At 31.1% G+C, this 24691-nt stretch overlaps 2 protein-coding genes and 1 long non-coding RNA gene across 12 annotated transcripts in view; 1 reads left to right on the forward strand and 2 right to left on the reverse strand.

Moving 5' to 3' along the window:
* Positions 1-20499, forward strand: part of Nep2 (M13 family metallopeptidase neprilysin 2) — a 91765-nt gene extending 71266 nt beyond the window's left edge. For 2 of the 4 annotated variants that reach the window (XM_076398841.1, XM_076398839.1), the window contains exons 6-13: positions 2835-3028; positions 3092-3268; positions 4839-4988; positions 10123-10349; positions 12343-12583; positions 12644-12812; positions 13607-13857; positions 19800-20499. In XM_076398841.1, coding sequence (XP_076254956.1) covers positions 2835-3028; positions 3092-3268; positions 4839-4988; positions 10123-10349; positions 12343-12583; positions 12644-12812; positions 13607-13857; positions 19800-20138 — 1748 coding nt within the window. In that variant the 3' untranslated portion in view covers positions 20139-20499. Of the gene's footprint in view, positions 1-2834; positions 3029-3091; positions 3269-4838; positions 4989-10122; positions 10350-12342; positions 12584-12643; positions 12813-13606; positions 13858-16636; positions 17983-19799 lie in introns of those variants that run through there. The other 2 variants (XM_076398842.1, XM_076398840.1) reach the window with 1 other exon arrangement.
* LOC143192962 (uncharacterized) lies at positions 19954-21420 on the reverse strand. The gene is made up of 3 exons (XR_013004913.1): positions 21263-21420; positions 20824-21052; positions 19954-20738 (listed from the first exon to the last, which is right to left on the reverse strand). It is a non-coding gene; the product is annotated as an uncharacterized LOC143192962 (long non-coding RNA).
* A 2381-nt stretch (positions 21421-23801) lies between these two features.
* LOC143192955 (putative multidrug resistance-associated protein lethal(2)03659) overlaps positions 23802-24691 on the reverse strand; it is a 34006-nt gene continuing 33116 nt past the window's right edge. For all 7 annotated transcript variants that reach the window (XM_076398818.1, XM_076398819.1, XM_076398824.1 and 4 more), the window contains 2 exons: positions 24089-24529; positions 23802-24027 (listed from right to left, as the gene is read on the reverse strand). In XM_076398818.1, the coding sequence (XP_076254933.1) occupies positions 23992-24027; positions 24089-24529 (477 nt within the window). In that variant the 3' untranslated portion in view covers positions 23802-23991. The remainder of the gene's footprint in view (positions 24028-24088; positions 24530-24691) is intronic.

Raw genomic sequence — 24691 nt, forward strand, 5'->3', positions numbered from 1 at the left:
GATAAGGAAAATATTGATTTTTATTCGACACCATTAATCTGAAATCAATTACATATTTTGATAGTATTCGAAAACATTTTTAGAACAAATATGATAAGATAACGGAACAAGATTAGGCAGAACGTTTTTGTTGTGAGATTATTTATTAACGATAGTTCACAAAACAATTGTAATTATAATAAGATAAGGTAAAAATCTAGTACACTATTAATGAAATTATAGTTAATTTAATCATTTATTAAACAAATTGAAATAGCTTTTAACAATTAGAAATATTTAAAATTTTATGGGTTTTATTAAATAAATTAATCGAAGGAGTTATTCGAAGATCATGTCTCATTATGTACTCATTAAGGAGGCCTTAACTTAATTACTACTTTCTGGTAGACCAAAAAAGTTTGAAGATTCGATACTGCAGGAGTTGTTGGATGAAGAGCCAACCCAAACTCAAAAACAATTGGAAAAAGCGTTAGATGTGGCCAAACAAATGATTAACGATCGATTACGAGCAGTGGAGAAAAACCAAAGATGGAAAGGTAGGTGCTACATCAATTGAATGATAGGGTGATGAAAAGTGGATTTATTTTGAAAACCCTAAGCCCAAAAAAAAACATGGTTATCACCTGGCAAAGATGCATTAATCGAAAACATGTCCAGGATGAGCCCAAAGACACTGTGTGATTTTACAGCACCATAACGAACCGTTTCAAAAAGCAAGGCCAACCAAGAAATCATTAAAAACACTTGGATGGGACATATTATCGTATCCGCCATACTATCCATCCTCTGCCCTGACTATCAACTTTTTGTTTGCAAAACAGCACTTCGCCAATTTCGAAGAAGTTAGATCAAATCACCTTAGACCAGTAACACCAATAAAAAAGTAATATATGACGAAAATTAACTAGAATCTCCATTTTAAAAGTGCAAAAACTTTCGATTAAACGAATAGATCTGCCTTTATACTTAAAATATTTCATGGGCTGGGCCTTTCAAGCTCGCTATAGTATGGCTTCGGTGAATAAGTATTACTAAGTATCTATGACTTTAAAGCCATCTATTAGGAACCACTGAAATTACTTTTTCGCCAATATATTTTTAAGAAATGATTTTTTAGTACATCGTTCATCACTAGTGATAGCTCTGTGGTCAAAATTCGATCACAATTTATTAAACTAATCATGTTCCTCTCGTAATAGTGTAAAAAGATTAATTTAAAACTGATATGTTACTAAAACTTATTTTCACAGTATTTTCAATATAAGATCAGAAATGTATTTGGTATACAACATTAATTAAAATAATAGATCTATATGTATATTAAAACATATGATCTTCCTTTACTTTCATGTTACAATTTTTGTTTTACATTTATGTTATTGTTGAACTTTTTAACTATTGATTTTCCAAAACGTATGTTTATAAAGTAAATAATCAAAATAATTGATACAAGGTTCAAAAAATAAAATGTCATATAGTCACATATCTTATTACATTAATCATTAAACACGTTAATATTAATCAATTCTTTAAAATTTTTGCAAATATACTGTTAATAATTCATAATTTTTTCTTTCAAATTATGCAATTAGTTTAATTTTAACTCCTGCATACTGTCATTACTTCATTTATGTATTCATATAATCCTTATTATATCCTTATTTGTTACCTAAAATATATAATACAAAAATATATTCACTTTAACTCTTAATGCACAAATTAACACATTTATTACCTGCAACTTGAAATTAATCAGAAGTTACCACAACTAAAATTTACTGTATAATCTTAACAACCTTTAGAATTACTTCTAATACAATGGCATACTTTGTCTCCAGTACCATATCAATTAATAACAGTCCTTAAACAAGAACAATTTTTCTTTACTATTTTTCTTCATCAGACATCAAATTAAATCAAAAGCTGACTTCGAAAATCCAAATATTTTGTAAGCAAATAAAGCTAAAATTCTTGTTATTTTTGAATTTTTGTTAACCTCTGTTGGGATGAAATTTTCATATAAGTCGAGTTTTTCTTTCATAGCTGTATACAACTTCCGATAGAGCGGACATATTAATTTATTTTCACTGCAAAAAAATGTCGTTTTCATTTCCAAACTTGCCATAACTCTTTCAAAATTCTAACGATAAGGGAATAACCGTGAGTAACACAAAATCTTAAATAACACTGCTTACTGCTAAAACTGATAATGGTTTAATAATAGTTAGTCACTCATTCTCCATTTTAATATCTTTTCAAATGTAAAGAAACACACACTCACTTAATTTTAACGAACACCATCTTTTATTTTATTTTATATAAAAAAATTAGTTCTGGCGAGATTCAATCCTAGTACGTTATTGTCGACGATCTAAACACTTAGCCAGCACGACTACCCGCTAGGTATGTTTATATACTTTGTGTCACCGATCTGACGACTATTCCCGGTTGCTTGATTTTGGTATTTTCCTTTTATTGGAATATATTTATTTGCAGCGCATATTATACAAAAATATGATTCCTAAAAATTCTTCTTCGATATAAGTTTAATTCCACTAAATTTCACGCTTGCTTTCATTAAGCCGATTATTTTATAGATTACAGGAAAACAGTTTTTACAAAATTAACGATATATACATCAAAATGTTACTGAGTATTACAAAATTCATCTATTACAAATAATTTACAGTTAAGTACATTATTTAACATCAAATATATCTTTAGAATAACTTTTTCATTAAAAAAACTTGTATATTTACAATTATTTCTAATTCGAAATAATAATTTAATTTTTACTGGTATTATAACTATTTATAATCAAATTTGTTATCCAGGTTTAACTAACATCAACCGTATCCTGAAACAACTTGGAGGTTGGCCGGTAATCGATGGAGATCAATGGTTCGACGGAGATTTCGACTGGAGAGAATCAGTGTACAAATTTAGAAAGTTAGGCTACAGTGTGGACTATTTTATAGATTTCTCTGTCGGAATCGATGTTAAAAATTCAACAAAAAGAGTCATTGACGTAAGCGATACAAAAACGACGTAACACGACATTAAGATACAACACAATTTTATTTATTTACAGCTGGATCAGGCGTCGCTGGGACTGAGACGAGAATTCTTGACCAAAGGTCTAGAAGACAAGCTCGTGAAGGCCTATTACGATTATATGGTCGACATAGCTGTTCTTTTCGGAGCTGACAAAGGAAGAGCCACCAAAGAATTGAGAGAATCCCTCGACTTTGAAATACAACTGGCAAACGTAAGTAGGGTTTATGTATTCATTTATAACTGAAGAATGTGGGTGTAACCTAAAAAAAATGAGACCATTCTTGTTCGCCTCAACTAGAACAAATTAATTGATGAAAAAAAAAATTTGCGTGCCTCCGTAAGCATTGTAAATTTTTCGAAATGTTTTGGCGATTGAATATTTTGCAATAAAGTGAAAACCAGATTATGACTACCTTGACCCGAATGATATTCATAACTATGATATTTTGGATAATAGTAGATATAATATATAAATGGAAAGCAAACAATATTTAGTTATTTATGCGATAAGATACTGCATGTGTTATGCTTTTTACAGCTATTAGAAATCAAATACAATTGTTCTTTTTTTTAACTTTCTTCCCTTTGCTACAAAGAACTCGCGAAAAAAAAACGAGGTGAAAAATAAAAGAAGAATGCATGTTACTAGATACAGAAAGCATGCGATGTATCTTTTTAAGTTTGATTCTACGTTGTACTCACTTTGCTTCAACAAGCTTCTAGTATATTACTCTTGTTCAAGACATAGATCTTTACAGCTTTCCAACAACAACAAATTTCATTCAAAAAAATTGCAGGATTACTGATAACAGCCCTGATTTTCATCGTAGTGTAACAGACCCGTTTTTTAAGCAGGAATTAAAAAATAGACTATATTAACTAGAAACAAATATGTTAAACTAAGGAATATATGAAGGAATAAGGAATATAGAACTGCAGTTGGTTAAAATTAGGTAAAGTAAACTTTCAATATTTATTCTTCGTTATAAATTCCTTTTGCTGGGATAAATCAGTTTCGGATGGAATTATTTGCCGATTATACTCATCTTTTTATAATAATAATACATCTTATCATAAATCACCAGCTCATTACGAATTTTGTATTCCTGCAACTTCTATATTTATGCCTTTTGGATCTGCTGATATTCCAACTATTTCCTAAGCCCAGGAACCTCATAAGGCAAGTCTCGGCCCATGAAGATTAAGAACTTTTCATTCTTTTATTTAAAAAGCAAGTAGTTATTAACTACAGCTATGTCATAATATTTCCTTCATATTGTTCTTAAAGACCAAATCTACTGTTTCAGACTCTAATTTAATTAACGTTTGGTGCACTCCACATAAGCTAACTCCATGCACTACTTAACTAATTCAAAAGGATTAGAGGAGAATAAGAAAATTTTAAAAAAATAACTAGACAGTTTTCATACGTAGGTGAGGTACGTGAAATTATAGAAAAAAAATGTTTATTAAAAAGTTAATATAGAATTTAATTAATTGGAATAAGATTTCTAAGCATTTTATTCAATAATTTTAATATATATGTACTGCAATTTTTCATCAATTATACGATTCCATATAAATAGAAAGTAGTTTTAATTAAAACATCTCTATAAAAGTAAATGTTATTAAAAAATTCTCAGATATAGAAAGATAATTGCTTCTGCATCTAGGTAGATAGGAAGATACTCGAAATACATTTGAGTCGTTACTTTTTAAGTAGATCCTTTCACTTTCCGGGTATCTCGACGAAGACCACGTTAACTTTTCCTTTTTTTCAGATTTCACTGCCAAGCGAAAAACGCAGAAATGCGACGGCTTTATATAACCCGATGACCGTAGAAGAATTGGAATTCAAATTCCCAAGCATTCCATGGATGGAATATATAAACACGCTGTTGGCACCTGACATTCAAATCAGCAATCAAGAGGTATTTTATCTTGTGTTTTATATCATCAATTTGTAACCAGAATGTTTACTGAATTTTTGCTAAAGAAACAAAGGGAATATATTTTGTTCAGTGTCATTTATTTCTGTTAAAAGTACTGCTATTAAAATAAATTATCTTTAGCGAATTAACAAAACATTGCTAATCTAATATCTTCTTATTAAATTATTATACCAATATGACAATAACAAGTCAATTGAAAAGTCCCCGGCCTACAATATTAAAACACATTTGTTTGGCAAAATTAATTTTTTTAATTCAACATAATTCCCTTCAAGGGTGATACACTGATTATAGCGACCCTCCAACTTTTCGATACCATTTTTGTAGTACGATTTGCCCTTTGCTTAAAAATAGGCCTCAGTCTCGGCGATCAACTCTTCATTCGACGAAAATTTCTTTCCGGCAAGGACATTTTTGGTATCTGAGAACAAGAAATAGTCGCTGGGGGCCAGATCTGGAAAATATAGTCGATCAGGAAGCAGTTCGAAGCCCAATTCATGGATTTTTGCCATCGTTTTTACTGACCTGTAACATGGTGCATTGTCTTGGTGAAGCAGCACTTTCTTATTCTTAAAATGCGGCCGTTTTTCGGCGATTTCGTTTCAAATTTTCGATTTAAATGGTCCAATAAAGCTATGTAATAGTCGCTGTTGATGGTTCTTACTTTTCTAAGGTAGTCAATGAAAATTATTCCATGCGCATCCCAAAATACAGACGCAATAAACTTGCCAGCAGACTGTTGCGTTTTCCCACGCTTTCGAGCGAGTTCATCGTGTGCAGTCTACTCGGATGACTGTCGATTGGACTTCAGAGTGAAATGATGGAGCCATGTTTCATCCCTTGTCACATATCGATGCAAAAACTCGGGTTTATTGCGCTTGATCATCTTCAAACGCTACTCCAAATCATTAACTCGTCGTTATTTTTGGTCAAAAGTGAGCTAGCGCGGCACCCACTTTGCATAGAGCTTTGTCATACCCTAATATTCGTGAATGATATGATGTACACTTTCAGTGTATGTGATATTCTTTCAGATATCTTTAGAGTGTCTGCTATTTCATTCAATTTCAATTTACGGTCATTCAAAATCATTTTGCGGATTGTTTAAATGTTTTCGTCGGTAACAAACTCTTTTGGGCGTTCACTGCGTTCGCCATCTTCGGTGCTCATTTCACCACGTCTTAACTTAGCATACCATTCCTTGATGGTTGTTTTTCCTGGGGCAGTGTCCAGAAACTCGGCATCAACCAATTTTTTCTTCAACTGAATTTTTTCCCTTCAAAAACAATATTTTATCAACACGCGAAATATCTTTTGATCCATTTTTTCACAATAACAAAAGTTGCTTCACTAAAAATGCTATAATTCACAAACTAATGATCCGACAGCTGTCAAATTTATACACGCATCTTTTGAAGGTTAGGCTAACTAAAAAACATATGGATTTAATTCTAGTAGCGCCATCTGTATGTCAGGCCGGGGACTTTTTCAATTGACCTGTTGTTACTGCCAAACCCAATTCCAAAATTTCCGGCACTAGCAGCTTATTTTCAGCCATCACTATGGTTAGTGAATACATTAAATGCTAATTAATAAATTAGTCCAACACTTGCTTTAAAAGATCGGTCGGTCGCTGTTGTTTTCCATTTTCATGGTTCATAGTTCATGTTCGTCTGGAAACCATAATTTTGTAATGACAAATGTTTATTTTCCACTGAACCAAAGGGTTAGCTTAACTTTATTATTTTACCACATTGAAGGTAATTCATGAAGAAAGTTGCTTTTAAATTGTAAACAATGCAGATTAATGAATTACTGAATAAGCTCTCCATCAAATCTTGCGTCAGAAGCGAAGTATCCAGTTCATACATCCACAATAACTTCCTGCTTTGATTCAAAACAATAGTACTAAACACAATTCTCATCTATAGTAATGAACTCATTCACAAAATAATTGTAATTAGATTTAAAGTTGCATTTTAATGTGAATGAATGTGTGGAAACTAGCCAAAATAGTGCTCATAGGTATTTTAAGATGTATTGCGTCTTATCCAATTAAATAACATTAAAATATTTTACAGAAAATCTTAAGCAAAAATACAAATGACATTAACTATTGTAGTCTGAGAATCACTACATAGGTATAGATTCCCCTTAAAAATATCTAATTAATATTTAGTTTTAATTATTCAAAGATTCCCGTCGCCAATAAATGACAGTTGCCTGACGTCAGCAGATTATTATTTAAACAAATTTACAATGCAAAATAAGCTAATTAGTTTACTATATTGGATAGTTTTAATCAAATTTGGGGATTAAAATGAACAAGACACAACGCAGAAAAAACAATATCTAACAACCACCATAATTCATTTTTATGTACATGTATTTTAACGATTCTGGTTATCATGATTATGTAGTAATAAAATAAAAAGAATAAGAATCAAAACAATTATAAATAGATGTGTTCACACCAGTATGAACTGGTATATGTATCCATAAATTTTATATCAGGAACCTGTTCTAATAATATACGATATCAAATTAATTATATATATAGTTGTGAATCTTGATACATTGGCATATATTAAAAAATAGTTTTTTATTCTCCCATATTCTATTTTGTGCCTTTTAAATTATATTCTAACTGTTAAAATAATACTGATTAATAGTTTTATACATTTTCTTAATTTTTAACATAAAAATGTTTAATTTGTTTCTGTCGTACTACAATTGACTTTTATATTTCAATATTTATCACGAAAACTAATAATTTGTTAATGTTAATTATATATCTAAGTAACTCTATTTTTCTTTAGTAACATCAATTCACATTTTAATGTATTCAGAAAATAGATACAAAAGAAATAAATTTAGAACCATAGAGCCTAAATAATAGAGTATACAAAAATAAATACCACATATTATATATTCAGTTTATTTTGTAAATACGTCGTCTAAACTTGTGACGTCAAACGTCGCAATGTCATTCCGCATCAACTCCGATTTTCAGTTTAGTTTGGCTTTGACATACAACAAAATTCTAATCTAAATAGAATAATTTAACAATAATGTTATAAAATATAATTTATTTTAACATTATAGTACATCTAAAAACTACAGTTAATTATACAGCCACAAAGTTTATAGGTTAGAGTTATAACCTCTTATCACTGTTGCTTTCAAGAATTTTGTGTACGTCTGACAACCGGACGACTTTGACAGACCCTTTAGTTTACGTGTTCGAACTAATCAGACAGCATTCTGTCTTTTTTTAACTAGAATAAAATGAGAAGGAAAATATTGTCTGATTCTGAAACGAATTTACAAATTGCGACAGGCAATACATTAATACTATAAGTATTATTATTCTGATTATTAAAAATGTAACTCTAACTTGACAACCAGAGCCAAAAAAATAGAAAAATAAAATGTAATTGTTGTTAAAATGTCTAAAAAATATTCATGATAGCACTTAATATTAATAAGTTTCTCAAAGATGCATTTCCAATGTTTATCTACAATGAACAATATTCAACAGTCATCTACTATTACACTTTACAATAGAATAAGAATATAGAAGAATAATACCTTACGATCCGCGTCGAAAAGAGTAGATTCAAGAAAAATGCCTTTTTGGAGCGGCTTTTGGATGTAACATCACTAAAACAACGAAAATTTCCGAAAAGAATATAAAACTTGAAAAATCCTCTTAAGGGCATATTCCTAAAGGGCATCCAAAAGTTTAGGGTTAGTTACGAGGCGATTTAGATTCTGAGCAATCGAATCTGAGCATCGACCCATTTTCTAACTTCTTCGAAATTGGCGAAGTGTTTCACTGCAAGCGCGTGTCCCATTGATGCGAAAAGTTGATAGTCGAACGGGGCAAGATCTGGGGTATACGGCTGATGCGATAATATGTCCCATCCAAATGCGTTCAAAGATTCTTTCACCGGTTTTCCTTGACAAGACGGTTATCATGCTGTAAAATCACTTTACCGTGTCTTCGGGTTTATTCTGAATGTTTTCCGATCAGTGTATGGTCCAAATTGATCATTTTTTGTCGGTAGCTATCACTATTAACTGTTTCACTAGGTTTTAACAGTTCGTAATACACCACGCCACTTTGGTCCTACCAAACACAGAGCATTGTCTTGTGACCAAAACGATTTCGCCTTGGAGTCGATCGGTCGGCTTCCCCAGGCTATAACCATGATTTTTTACGCTTAGGATTTTCAAAAACAATCACCTGTGTGAATAGTGATTCGATGCATAAACAACTTCCAATCATACCTTCCAAGCAGCATTTCATACCACTCATCCTCCCATCTTTTGGATTTTGAGTTGAGTCTTTACCCAATAACTCGCATCAAGTTTCGCATCTTTAAACTTCTTCCATTTTTGAGCTCACTTTTGACCAAAAATAACGACAAGTTGATGATTCGGAGCAGTGTTTGAAGACGATCAAGCGTAATTAACCCGAATTTTTGCGTCGATATGTAACAATGGGTGAAACATGGCTCCATAATTTCACTCCGAAGTCCAATCGACAGTCATCCGAGAGGACTGCACACAACGAACCCGCTCCAAAGCGTGGGAAAACGCAACAGTAGGCTGGCAAGTTTATGGCGTCTGTATTTTGGTATGCGCATGGAATAATTTTCATTGACTACCTTGAAAAGGGAAGGACCATCAACAGCGACTATTACATAGCGTCATTGGGCTATTTGAACGACGAAATCGCCGAAAACGGCCGCATTTGAACAAAAAGCAAGAGGTGATCGATGAAACTGTGGCCTATTTTGAAGGAACGGACAAATCGTGTTACAAAAATGGTATCGAAAAGTTCTAGGGCCGCTATAAACAGTGTATCACCCTTGAAGGGAATTATATTGAATAATAAAAAAAACTAATTTTGCCAAAATAATGTGTTATAGTATAGTAGGCCGGGGACTTTTCAATTGACCTGTTTAAGCCTAGCGACATCTATTATAAAAACCGGTAATGGCTCCCCGGTACAAATGGTATAGATAGTAATGGATGATTATCTATAAATGTTCCTCTAAAATTGCACACCATACGCAATATAACAATGTTATTTTGATATTTTCAGATGATTGTAGTCAGTGTTCCCAAGTATATAACAGACTTTGAAGCACTTATTTCCCGTACACCTAAACGAGTACAAGCCAACTATGTTATGTGGAGAGCCGCTGCCTCGTCAGTTTCTTATTTGAATGACAATCTCAGAAAACGACAGTTGGAATACACCACCATCGTTACCGGAAGAACTGAACGTGAAGCAAGATGGAAGGAATGTATTGATATCTCAGCTGGAAGGTCAGTATTATTTTGTTCACATTAAAAATACAGCAAATATCACATTTTAGATAAGGAGCGATATTTCAATTTCAACCCTAAAACTAACTACTCAAAAGTTTTTCTCCTGAATTTTATAGAAAGATATTAAGTTTATATTTAATGGTTCGCGAAATTAAAACCACCTCTAAACACCTACATTAAAGCATTTTATGATAATGGAGAATTTATTATACGTTATATCATAATTGGCGTGTTTATGGCCTTTGAAGTTTCAAGAAAACAATCTTATAATTAACAAACATCCGCACCGCAAGATCCGTCTACTGTAAACATCAATTTACTATGATTAACTTATTTTGCAACAATTAGCGATTCTTTTTTAATGCTTTAGACTGTATCTTACATAACAATACGATATCTAAAATTGAAGAAATAATAACATTGAAACAAACACATATAAAATCAACATAGAAATATATTTCATTAATATAAACATAGAGCAAATAACGTGTAAATATTTATATACAAAAGATCGTCAACAAGAGATAGACCAGCTGTACGATATATTTTAGTCTCTCTAGGTCACAGTTATATACTACAACTTTAAAAAACTAAGAAAACTGAATCATTTTATAGATATCTATAGTATATCCAATAAAACAGCCAATGCAACTTGCCTCATGAAATTAAACTTTTGGTTTAAAACGTTTGCATTTTTATAACCTTTAATTATTATCATTAACTCTAAGAAAATTGTATATATTTGACAAAACGATCGACCAGCACATTTTATAGATTGACTATGATAAAATGAGAAGGAAAAATTTGCTAAAAGTTTACATTTTTACAAATTGGATTTGGCAGTTTGTAAATTCGATAATGCTAGTTTAAAACATGACAACACTTGACTTGAGTCCTATTGTATTCATCACACATTATCCTTAACTTAATATGTTATATCAGAAATTACACATTATGTTTTTCGATTTCAAAAACCCAAGAGGGTTGGCGAAATTGGGCATCTGTATTCGAAAGCAAATCTTCTTTTTGATGTTTGTCTTCAATAATTATATATAGTTACTACATTATCACAACGGCATACAAAACTATCGTCATAAGTCACTTTAGTATTATTTTTGAAACTTAAAACCTGGTCTAATATGGTTTAAGACTAATTAAAATAAAACTGATCCTCCTTATCGATTTTAGATCTTAACTATTTGGTCTTTACTATTGGTCATTACATCTTCTTGCATGGACCAATCGATAATTTGCCTAACCATCAGAAACCCAACCTTAATAAATTAATAAAATAACCATCAGAGAGACCACTCAGTAGCTATCAAAAAAAGGATTTGAACTTGAAAGTAGAAAAATGATCACCAGTCGAGACATGTGATTAATTAGTATACATTTCGACTATAGGCACCTGTAAAGAAAATATCTTGTAAAGAGATTTGATTGGTTCTTCAACAAAGTTTACACGCATACTTTATTGACAAATAAAATTTAAATAGATAACTATATTTAAATTATATATATATATATATATATATATATATATATATATATATAATATACATACAATATTGTTGGTCTACAAAACGAATCATAAAATATAAATACAAATTAATTTTTTTTAACATACTTGACGAATGTATAGTATTTTTGACTCTAATGAATGTGCCCTCTAATAAATCCAAAAAATGTTCAAACTAAATTAAGATTAAGTCAAGTAACCTTAGGCCAATATATAGATTTGAATGCTTTGCTAAAATAGATTTCTTAAAGTAAATAAACCGTTAAGTAATAGATTATTTAATTGATGCCACTTTATTAAACCCATTCTGAATCTGCAATTTTCAACATGATTTACCAATTTTTCAAATAGAACCAGAAACAAGAGAAAACTATGTCATTTTTTAGGAAATTAAAAGATTACCAAAGTTGTGTTTCTTATTAAAAAAACAAACATTACTGTCATGCTAAATCATTAATTTATTAATTTCAGTTTATCTATTGCTTCCGGAGCCCTCTACGTCAGAAAATATTTCAACGAAGAAGCTCGTCAAAACGCCAAAGAAATGGTAGCCGATATCAGAGCTGAATTTGAGACCATCCTGAAATCCGTAGACTGGATGGACGACGAGACCAGAAAAAATGCCTTGGACAAAGCCAAATCCATGTCAACCCATATCGCCTACCCCGACGAACTATTGGATAACAAGAAACTGGAAGAATTCTATGATGCCGTACGTAAACTGAAAACCTTACTAAACAACGGCTAATTGAAATAATATTAATTTTATTAGTTGGAGCTTGACGAGAACCAGTATTTGAATTCCATTTTGAATCTGACCTTATTCGGAACAAGGCTGTCATTCAAGCGCCTCCGCCAACCAGTCAATAAAACCGATTGGATCACCCATGGAAGACCAGCCGTTGTAAATGCTTTTTACTCTGCTATAGAAAACAGTATTCGTAAGTACACACTATGTTAATATACGAGGGGTTTTTAATATTTACTAGAACGAATAGAAATTATTGATAATATATTTTTATACTTCTACTTTTTTTGAAATTCTCTGTAGATCTTCAGGAGTTTTAAAGGGAAATATGTTGATTTTAACAAAAAAAATCTATAATTATTAATTCCCTTTATTCTAATTATTTTAGTTAGTTAGTAATTATTAGAGTTACTAGTCGCTAGAAAATAATTAAGTCGAACCTTGATTCCATGATGTTAACTATTAAGGTCTGCCGTCATTTAAAAATATAGAGATTCTGGTCAACCATCTCATGTCAACCACTTCCACAGTAAACTCGTTTACCTACTTATAAATAGTTGCAAGGACAGGAACACAACATCATCTGAATCTAAACCAATTTTGAAATTGAAAATATTTATCTTCATAAACAATAATTTTTACTTCAGTAAAAATGTACCTATATGACTGATATAACTGAATATTAAAAATAGATCTAGTGACTCTTGACATTTATTAAACAAAAACAAACAATGAAATGCGCCTCAGAGTTCGGATATACTCATTCTACCTTTCGGCAATCATCGGCTTTCTTGCAAAATACAAAATTTTTCTACTACAGCCATCCAAAATTTTTGTTTAATAGTTTTCCATTTCCATTGTCCATTCCATTTTCCATAAAAAATATTTAAAAAAAACTACAATGTGATTGTAATCTACTTAATAATAGACAACCTGTGTAACAAATACTGAAAAACATATTAATAATTTGTTGTATTTTATTTATAGAATTCCCAGCCGGTATTCTACAAGGTGTCTTCTTCAGCGCCGACAGGCCCAGATACATGAATTACGGTGCTATTGGTTTTGTCATTGGTCACGAAATTACCCACGGTTTCGATGACCAAGGCAGACAGTTCGACAAGGAAGGAAACTTGGTGGATTGGTGGCAGAGCGGAACCAAAAAGGCTTTCGTCGAAAAAGCTCAGTGCATCATTGACCAGTACGGAAACTACACAGTGCCAGAGCTTAAACTACATGTAAGTTTACATAAAACTAAATTGTATTAACAGTGGGAGTGGTTTTTCACTTGAAATACTCATCTATGAAGTAAAACTTTGACAGTTTGAATCCATGAAGAGCATAACGTCTCAAGAATCTTTATACTGTTGTCTAGTTTTGTTTCATAAATTCTTTCCAGTTTAGAAATAGAATAGAAACGTTTACCAATCAATTCTAATTAAAACCCTACTGATTAAAATTATTACAAATCGAATTTCTAAACTGATTTTTACACTATTTTGTACAAATACTTGTATAAAAAGTAACTAACAATACAAAGAAAATATACGTTGAGATCTATTGCATGACTTTGTTGCCAATACGCTATTTATTCAAATTACCGAAAGAGTAAGACAACAATTAGAACGTTTCTAATTAATTCCTCGTCCCTTATAGTAACGCCAATTAGTGTTGGTGAATTAGTTGTCGAGCGTTACTGATCAATTTGCTTTTAAGCTTTGGAATTTGGCTTTTAGTTTTGTATTTGTTATGTATCTGCTTCAGATTTGCTATTAACATTACGGCGTTGTAACCTTTATTTCATCGATATAAAAACAATCAAAAATATAATTAATCAAAACTGATTAAGGTGATGCTATACTATTCAAAAATAACTAAAAAATAGTGTAAGTTCTTAAAGGCTTTATGGCTACATGGAACACGCACTTAGTGAATAATATCACAAAATTTGCAAAAAAAATATTATGATCATTTAAGTGAGTTCAATCGAGAACAGTAGAGTTATACTGGTTAAGGTATCACCTTCAACCCTTTCAGTCATCTCCATCAGCTTATAATGACTCTCCAAAATGATAATTTTAGCTTTAGGAGTGGAAAAAAGTCATACTTTGTCAGATCAGGTAAATAAGGTACTTGATCGGTTGCATAAATTGAATTATTTCTCAAAATTATTAAGCTGTTTTGAAGTATGTCCTATATAAAAACTTAAAATTGTACACATTAAAATATTGAAAATTATTGTTAAAAATAAAATGATTTAATGGTAAACCTGAGTCTCAACAAACTTACTAATTTAGTAAAAATATAAATAAGTTTAATAAATGAAATTATTTATATAATATAGAATAATAAAATGTAATTAAAATAAATAAATATAATTCTACAATTAAATCATAGAAAATCGAATTTTCCATAAAACTATAATATATTTTTATTAATTAAACTAAACATACCACCAAAAATTACAAATAATCTTATTACATAATGATGTATTTTAATAAATCAATATATAATTAAAGATTTAATTAACCCAAAGCTGAAGAAGCTTTTAATTGATTTTTGTATTTACTTTTTTTTGTCCCTAATTATTATTTAATATTGTGACATTATATGTCTTAAATATTATCTTAAAAGATACGGTATATACACCTTTACTTTTTGTTTAATATTTGAATAGTAGCATTAAAACTATAATCAGTACAATGAATATTATTAAACTATTTATAAATAATATAAACTATTGGTCTAGGAAAAATTATTACATTAAAAAATTAATCAAGTATATCAAGTGATTAATGCTCTTCAGACATACACTTTAATATTGTTTAAAATTTTTGAGTTTTTCAAAATAAACCAAGTTCTTTTCGAACATGAATATGAATATAATGATACCGTTCTGATACATTTCAGAGAAACTAACCCAAAACGTACTGGCAAAAAATTTGGACCATTGTCACCTTCAAACTGTTATCAACTCAGTTAATTCGCTATTCAAATTTTGTATGGTTTCAATCAAAAGTTTCAAGAAAAGTCTTCATCGGCATGTTAACTTTTATCAATATTTCATTCACATATTTCCCAATAAATTCTGTCCAAAACACTTGACACTTAATTTTGATAAAAAATCGGAACCATAAATACGTTTATAGTTTGCAGACCTGAGTATCATAAACTTTAATAGTAATATGCAGAAGTTTCCATTTTTGTCCAGGAAGGCTTAAGTTTTGCGCTTGAATAAGGAGTAATCCCTTAAAACAAGTCAGTCAGTTTCTGCCAACACTTGCTTCTATTTAAGCAAAGTTACTATCAATAAGTCTTGTTAATGAGTTCGTTAAACTCATAATACAAAAACTCCTTTTCAATCTTATCACAAACCTTTTATGGCAAGAATTTTACAGACTCATTTTATGGCAAATTATGTACATTTTACCACTACGATGTTAAAGGATTTCACTTTTTCGCACTGAAGTGATATTTTGGACGTGCAAATTCGTCTCACAACGTCTCGCGGCTTCAATTCACATAGCATTCAGTTTCATTGTTCCTGAGTCATCTTAATGGCTTTCAAACGGTTAAAAATTGTTGTTGTATTTTGTGTTTGTCGGTGATCTTCCCTTTAACATTTTTTGGCCGGTCTAAAGAGGTCAAGATCAAAATCATCGAAACTTGAAACCAATCTATACAAGTGGATTTAGTAGTTATAGAACCTAGATCTTTCTCAACAATATGGAGACCTTCTGCGGTAGTCTGTTGTCATTACAGAGGTAACTTCTGTATATATCTACTAACTGTAGCTTCTTATAATCTACCCTCATTTAACAAGGTGGTGTATGTTACCACAACTTCAAAAAAAATGCAGCAATACTTTTTCCTAGACCTATTTTCTCGGACTTATGGAAATATATAAACGCACCATTTACGTTCAGAATGTATATAAAGGTATTCCGGTAGCGTAGTTTATTATTTAAAGCGTTGTGCATGTTGGACACTAACACCAACTTAACCTTGCTCTTCCAGCTTAACGGAATAAACACTCAAGGCGAAAATATTGCTGACAATGGCGGCATTAAACAGGCCTACTTGGCTTACCGTAAGTGGATCAGCCGCAACGGCGAAGAACCGTCTTTGCCGGGATTGAAATATAGCGCACGTCAGATGTTCTGGATATCGGCGGCCAGTATATGGTGCTCGGAGACCAGAGAAGAAGAGCTGAGACAGCTGGTGGTTACGGACGAGCACGCCCCGGACAGATACAGGGTGATCGTTCCCCTGAGTAACATGAAATATTTCGCGGATGATTTCAAATGCCCCGTGGGTTCCAAGATGAACCCCGTGAAGAAATGTCAAGTGTGGTAAAGTGATACGTGTGAGAACGGCGAACGATTGTTTTTTTCATTTTGTGATTTCTGTGTGAATGCTGTAATCTATTTCCTATGGAACGAATGACACGGAAGAACATTTCTTGCTTCATCTGTTACTTTAATCATCATAAAATTCGCATCGAAATCATTGTAAGATCACTCTGAGTCACAATAAGGGACTTTTATCCCAAAACTAGCGATAATACACAAAAGACAAGAATATCAAACATCGACTTTTTCAAAGATAATTCCTAGCATCTATATTCTATGATAATCTGAATCACTGAAACTTGTACCTCCAAAATAATATATAAATTCCTGGTATAAAATTAAAAACAATATAAATAACAGAGTGTTCTAATATTTAAACAAATGACAATAACATATATTTCATTATTTTGGTATTATACATCATTCTAAAAAATAACTAGGTAATATTTATATAAAATGACTCCCTACAGTATTTGTGTAAACAAAATATCGACTATATATCATATAAAATCCTTCCTCACCTTTGTAACGTTAATCCTATATATTTACTATACTTGTTATTTCACTTCATCACAGTTTCTCACTTTCTTTATACATTGTACTGATGATAAGACAACCTTGCCTAAATTATTTTTTAGATCTGACTTATCCAATTATGGACTAAATGTACTTAGATATTGTTTTTTAAAATTATATATAAAAATTCATGTATTTACATAAAATATGTTTAAAATATGTCAATTCTCAAAATTTGTTTTTAATTTAACTACCCTTTAAGATCAAACTAAGTGTATAGTTATAAGAAAATTGTCTTTTGCAATATGGAAGCTAAATAAATGTATGCCATTTTAAAATGGATTTTAAAGATTTAAGATTTAAAAAAATATATATGTATGTATTCGCGTATTTTCTATTTTACTTTATTACATGATATTAGATGATAGTGAGTAGATTTGTATTAAAATTATTATAAATGTGTCTATTATTTCTAATAAAATTGTAAAATTATAAGAAGTAGTAGTATTTTTTGAGATTATATTGGCTTAGTGTGTGTACGGGTGTGGGTGTAGATTTACGATATATGTACATGTAAATATATGTCAATTCTAACTAGCATGCATGAGCATTTTGTAAATTACACCAAGTAAAGACTTAACAAATCTTTAGTATTTGCACTGACACGGTCGAATTATATGGTAAGTTGCACTAAATATTATGTTACTTAACTTTTAACATCATTGTAGTGAAACAAGTATTTTTTCTGAAAGTGGAAATATTAATAACATTCTATTGGTTATTAACATTTTATACACGATAAATAGGTATATCATTGACAACATTTAATATTTTCTTAGTGTTCTGATCACCAGATGGTATAGGGAGGAGCAATGATGTATATAAATGTGTTTATTTTCATTCCTTAACATATATGTGAAAATGAACTGCGGAACTAATTTTAAATGTATTTACATAATATTATTTCATATACATTTTTCGATGTAAGTATTTATTTAGTTTCACCAACATTTGCTTAAATATATATAAAAAAAATCTATTAATGAAGACGCTAAATATCAATGCAAATAATAGTTATATAGCTTCAATTTCAAATTCTATCCTCTTGACATTTCTCTACATGATATTACAATTTTTCATTGAGTATTGTTTGTTTATTCAGTGTATACTAACGCTCAAAATTGCATTTTCGATATTCATTACTGTGTAGTTCGATTCGAATAAATCTGTTGCGGAAGTCCATCAAATATTTTAGAAACATATGGTCATGTTTTTTCATCATGTACAAAAAATGGTTTTGGTTTCAACGATTTTACAGTTAGAAGTTTCATATCAATGACAAAGGTCGGGCCATACAAATTTTGAGAACTTTCATACGGTCTAGTCTGAAATTACCATTTTAAATTGTTTCAACATCAAGGTTTGATTACTTGACAGGCGAACAAAAGAGTTTTTGTACTTATTCTGACTGCCGATGAAATGTGGATTTACTACGACAATTTTAAAACATAAACAGTGTCGGGTTAACTCAGGGGATACATCGACATCGACACAGTGCAGAATGTTAATTGACCCTTAAGTCTAAAATCGAATAAAGTTGTTACTGCAGATGAGTACCGAAAAATAACAGCAACAGCACGTAACAGATGCAAAATCATCCTTTTGCATGACAGTTTATAATAGTTCATAATTTACATGATAATTAATTTCAATACTGAGCTTATTCTAATGGTCTTGTAATATAGCGTAAGAGGATAAAGGTAATGAGAAGCCAGAAGTCTCTTGACATACGTTTCCAAAATAACTATCACCCCTCAGTCAGAGGAAACTAATCTTTTTTTAGCTGTCTAAGATGTGTTGTGAATCTAGTTAAAAATGTCACAAAAATGATCTTATTTTGTTACTCTACTTTATTCTCTTAATTCTTTATTATCTAAATATAGGTCTTAACTCCTAATAAGATACCTACGGCTTCTTCTAATTTCCATCTCTAAAATGACATCTCTTATTGAACACAACTCTTAAAACTTAACGCAATTAATATTTTTCGATACACATTGTGTCTATGAAACTTTTCACTTTTGTATATAATATAAAATTATTATTGAATCATATTATATTAATTATTTTCCTCATTTAGACACTATATATAATAAATTTTATTTATTTATTGAAATGTTAATTTTAATTTAATTAATTTCAATATATACAATTATATAAAATCATTGCCCTTCGTTTCATTGCTCTATATATTTTTTTAAATTATAATATATATATTAAAACAGATACTTATGATATTTATGATATTATAGTTGAACGGCATCAACACCCAAGGAGAAAATATCGCCGACAACGGAGGTATCAAAGAAGCTTACTTAGCTTATCAGAACTGGATAAGAAGGAACGGAAAGGAACCTCAATTACCAGGGTTGAAGTATACGCCCAATCAAATGTTCTGGATATCCGCCTCGAACACTTGGTGCTCCAAGTATCGACCTGAATCTCTGAAGCTACGCGTATTGACGGGTTACCATTCACCGGGACAATTCAGAGTACAAGGTCCTTTCAGTAATTCGGAATTCTTCGCCAGGGACTTCCAGTGTCCCGTGGGATCCCAAATGAATCCGGAGAGAAAGTGTCAAGTTTGGTAACGAAATGTTCCTTTGTGGCAATCTCAGATTGTGTACACGTCGTTAAGTATTTAATTTAATTTGTTATTGTAAAATATAAAATGCTTCCAAAACCCAAAACATGCACCAGCCGGTATATAGGTAATAACTTACTTGATAATAGTAATAGAGAGTCTATTACGTTGTGTTAGTGTTAAGCCTTTCCAGAAAAGCATATTATTATTAACAAAGCGAAAGGCGCAAGCTGTATTGTTGTTTTTAAAAACAGATATTTATTGGAAATTATTTTAATTGAAAATATTTTAGTTTTCACCATATATTAATTTATAGTAAAATATTATTGTGATTTTAAGTAAAGCAATAAATATTTTTATTATAGAAACTTGTTTCCATCTTCCCTTAGAAAAAATCCCTTTACATTTCTCTAAAAATCCCTAGTTAATGTCCAAATTCAAATTTCACATAATATTTTGCACATTATAGTTTTACAAAATATACTTTAACTCTTTTTACTTTTGTGTTTTTACTAAAATTGCTCTTAAAATGTATATATATATATATATATATATATATATATATATATATATATATATATATATATATATTTAAAATACATAAATACTAGGAATAGCACTTAATACGAAAGACTGCAACTTTTTAATTTTAAGTATCTGTTATCATTTTAAATGTAATCAAAAAAAAATACTATTTTTACTACATGAAAATAAAGCAATAATAATGGAACAAAAGTTTCATGTTAATTCAAAGAATATAAAAGATAAATTATCTTTAACCTTATATTAAGAGACGACTTCGCTATATAAGATAATGTTATATGTTAACTAATTATTCTGTCATATCATATCCAAATATGTCATTAAAACAAAAGGAGGAATATAATATTATAAGGAGGATGAAAAAAAAAAGTTTAGTGACTTTTGAAATGTTATTAGATAGAAATACTAAATAATCAGTGATAAAAATATTTTCCCATTTATAAACATCAACCATAATAAATCACCTTTCGACTTTTGTGAACAAGTCAAAAAAGTAGGTTGCTATAACCGCAGAATCCACTTATTGCAAAAAAATGCCAGAATATTATAATGAAAAAATGTTTAATGTGAAAATATTATTAAAATCACTCTTGCTTATTATTAAAAAATGTATTTTATTATTTCAGAAGAGAGTCATATTGTAATAAAAAATTTTTAAATAATATAAACCAATAAAATACCACTTACTATTTTAAAATAATTAAATATATACACACGAACAATATAGCGCCGAACTATTTATGACTGAAGTAAAATCAATAATTTCTGAAAAACATGGCAAAATAACAATAAACTCGTCGAAACCTACCTTACAACTTTTTAACGCTTTCCTATGTTTAACTGATACGTTAATATCAATTCCTTCGCTTAAAATATTTAAATCAGTCTACAAATATATTTAAAATAATCAGCATTTCAATATTTAATAGTTTATTGGATTGATACAATAATGGTATTGTAACAGATGGATTGAAAAATCCCCGGCCTACAATAGTAAAATATATTTTTTTAGCAAAAATTTTTTTTATTCCACATAATTCCCTTCAAGGTTTATACATTAATTATAGCGACCCTCCAACTTTTCGATACCATTTTTGTAGTACGATTTGTCCTTTGCTTCAAAATAGGCCTCAGTTTCGGCGACCACCTCTTGATTCGACGAAAATTTCTTCCCAGCCAGCATTCTTTTGAGATCTGAGAACAGGAAAATAGTCACTGGAGGCCACATCTGGAGAATATGGTGGATGAAGAAGCAATCCAATGCCCAATTCATAGATTTTTGCCATCGTTTTCACTGACTTGTGACAGGGTGCATTGTCTTGGTGAAGCAGCACTTTTTTTCTTCAAATGCGGTCGTTTTTCAGCGATTTCGTCCTTCAAACGGTCCAATAACGCTATGTAATAGTCGCTGTTGAATGGCCCTTCCTTTTTCAAGGTAGTCAATGAAAATTAATTCATGCCCATCTCAAAATATAGACGTCATAACCTTGCCCGCCAACTGTTGCGTTTTCCCACGCTTTGGAGCGGGTTCATCGTGTGCAATCCACTCGGATGACTGTCGATTGGACTTCGGAATGAAATGATGGAGCCATGTTTCATCCATTGTCACATATCGACGTAAAAACTCGGGTTTATTACGCTTGATCATATTCAGACACTGGTCTAAATCATCAACTCGTCGTTGTTTTTGGTCAAAAGTGAGCTCGCGCGGCGAAACCCACTTTGCACAGAGCTTTCTCATACCCAAATATTCGTAAATGATATGATGTACACGTTCAGTTGATATACTTATAGTGTCTGCTATTCATTGAATTTTAATTTACGGTCATTCAAAATCATTTTGTGGACTTTTTAAAAGTTTTCGTCGGTAACAACCTCTTTTTTGCGTCCACTGCGTTCACCGTCTTTGGTGCATTAACATACCAATCCTTGATTGATGGTTGATTTTCCTGGGGAGGCTCCGGAAACTCCCCGGAGTCCGGAAGTTTTTGCTTCAACTGTATTTTTTCCCTTCAAAAAGCAGTATTTTATCAACACTCGAAATTCCTTTTTATCCATTTTTTTCACAATAACAAAAGTTGCTTCACTCAGAATTCTATAATTCATAAACTAATAATCCGACAGTTGTCAAATGTATACACGCATCTTTTGATGGTTAGGGTTAACTAAAAAACATATAGATTTAATTCTAGTACCGTCATCTATATATCAGCCCGGGGACTTTTCAATTGACATGTTAGATGAAATTTAATTATTTCTATATATCTGATACATTATTAGTATGGCATCTTTCACAGATTGCTTCAAACACATACAAACTATAATTCTTTTTTTTTGTATGGTAGACTCTCCTTTCCATCAACTAGACTTTAATACCGAGGACCGTGTTTCGGAGCCCATATTAAACAGTAGGGCCAGTTCAGATAAATCCTCGTTTACTACTAGGTATTAGTGAAAATAATGACAAAAAGTACTCGACTGAAACAGTCGATAGTAAAAGATAGTAAAATCAATCGAACCGAAAATAGCGGTTGAATCAGTCGATAGTAAAATGTAGTCAACTACTAAACAGTCTATAGTCGTTTTCAATCGATATTTCCCAACGCTAATTATTACAATGCTTAAGGTAACAGTCATTGTTTTTAATTAGAGTCCAACAATTCAGTATAATTACTACAACATAAAACCAAGTTGCTCACGTTTAGCAAATAAATCGGATAGTAGCCGGCTTGGTGGCGTAGTGGTAAAGGAGAAAGGAGGGTCCTCCTACTGTTGCGACAGCCGCGGGTTCGTATCCTACTGGGGCGTGGTCGTAAATTTATGTTGTGTGGCAAGAGAGTAAAATCCGACAAGGAAAATGATCCCAGTCACACCAGTAACCAGGCTGGGTAAGACCGGATGTCTTCTGGGATGATTTCTAAAGTTGGTCACTCGCCAGTCGGTAGGCTTAATGCCGAGGACCATGGTCCGGGGCCCACGTTAGAACTGTGGGTCCAGTCTAGATAAACCCCTAGTTGGTTAAAGGAGACTTTGAAATATATTTTTTTTTAAATCGGATAGTATCATATCCAACATATGTATTGTTTATTTTGTTTTTAATGGGGTTTTCGAATTAAATAAAACAATATTTTCTCAACTTACATCTCTTGCTTTGTTACTTTTAAAGTACAAAATATTAAGTCAAAATATTTTAATATATAGGAATTTTAAAATAGAGTACATTTTGTAAATGATATTATCAAAAAATAGTGATTCATCTTGATTCTATTCACGGGCTATGTTCAGTCAAATTACCTAACAATATACTTTGTTCTACACTATTCCGTTTTATTCTTTATGTGTTTCTTGTAACTCTACAAAATATATCGTGCTATTAATAATATCCAAATTTTTTTATTGTTTCGATTGGCTCACCTCTTCAGCAATATTTGTCAGGTTTTCAGCCATACCACGACCAGTTTGTTGAACGAGTCCGTAAAATATGCCGTCTTTTTTATTTTGTAACAATTCGTATGGATGTCCGAATTCGACAACTTGTCCTGCATCCATCACTAATACTTTATCTGAATCCATAATTGTATGTAACCTATGAGCTATTGTAAGAACCGTACAATTCGAGAACTTATGTCGTATGGTTGATTGGATTAACGTGTCTGTTTGAGGATCAACATTGGCGGTCGCCTCGTCTAACACCAGGATTTTATTTTTTCTTATAATAGCCCTAGCAAGACATACCAGCTGCCTTTGGCCAACACTAAAGTTGCTACCGCCTTCAGACATTTTGCTCTCTAGACCTGCAGGTAAGTCAGAAACAACCGTTTTCAGTTCAACTTGTTCCAGTGCGTCCCATAAAACCTGAAATTTAATTCAATTGGCTCAAAATGATGTAATATAATTGTTTTAGATTAATGAATTAATTCATATATACGGAGTGTCCCAAAAAACTGTATGAAATTTTAATTTATCCTAACACGAAAGTATTGTACTGTAATAAACTAATTTTTATTTAATCGGATT

This window comes from Rhynchophorus ferrugineus, unplaced genomic scaffold (assembly GCF_030347505.1).
Source record: "Rhynchophorus ferrugineus isolate W39M unplaced genomic scaffold, kcgeb_rfMv2 rfM3, whole genome shotgun sequence".
Lineage (NCBI taxonomy): Eukaryota > Metazoa > Arthropoda > Insecta > Coleoptera > Curculionidae > Rhynchophorus > Rhynchophorus ferrugineus.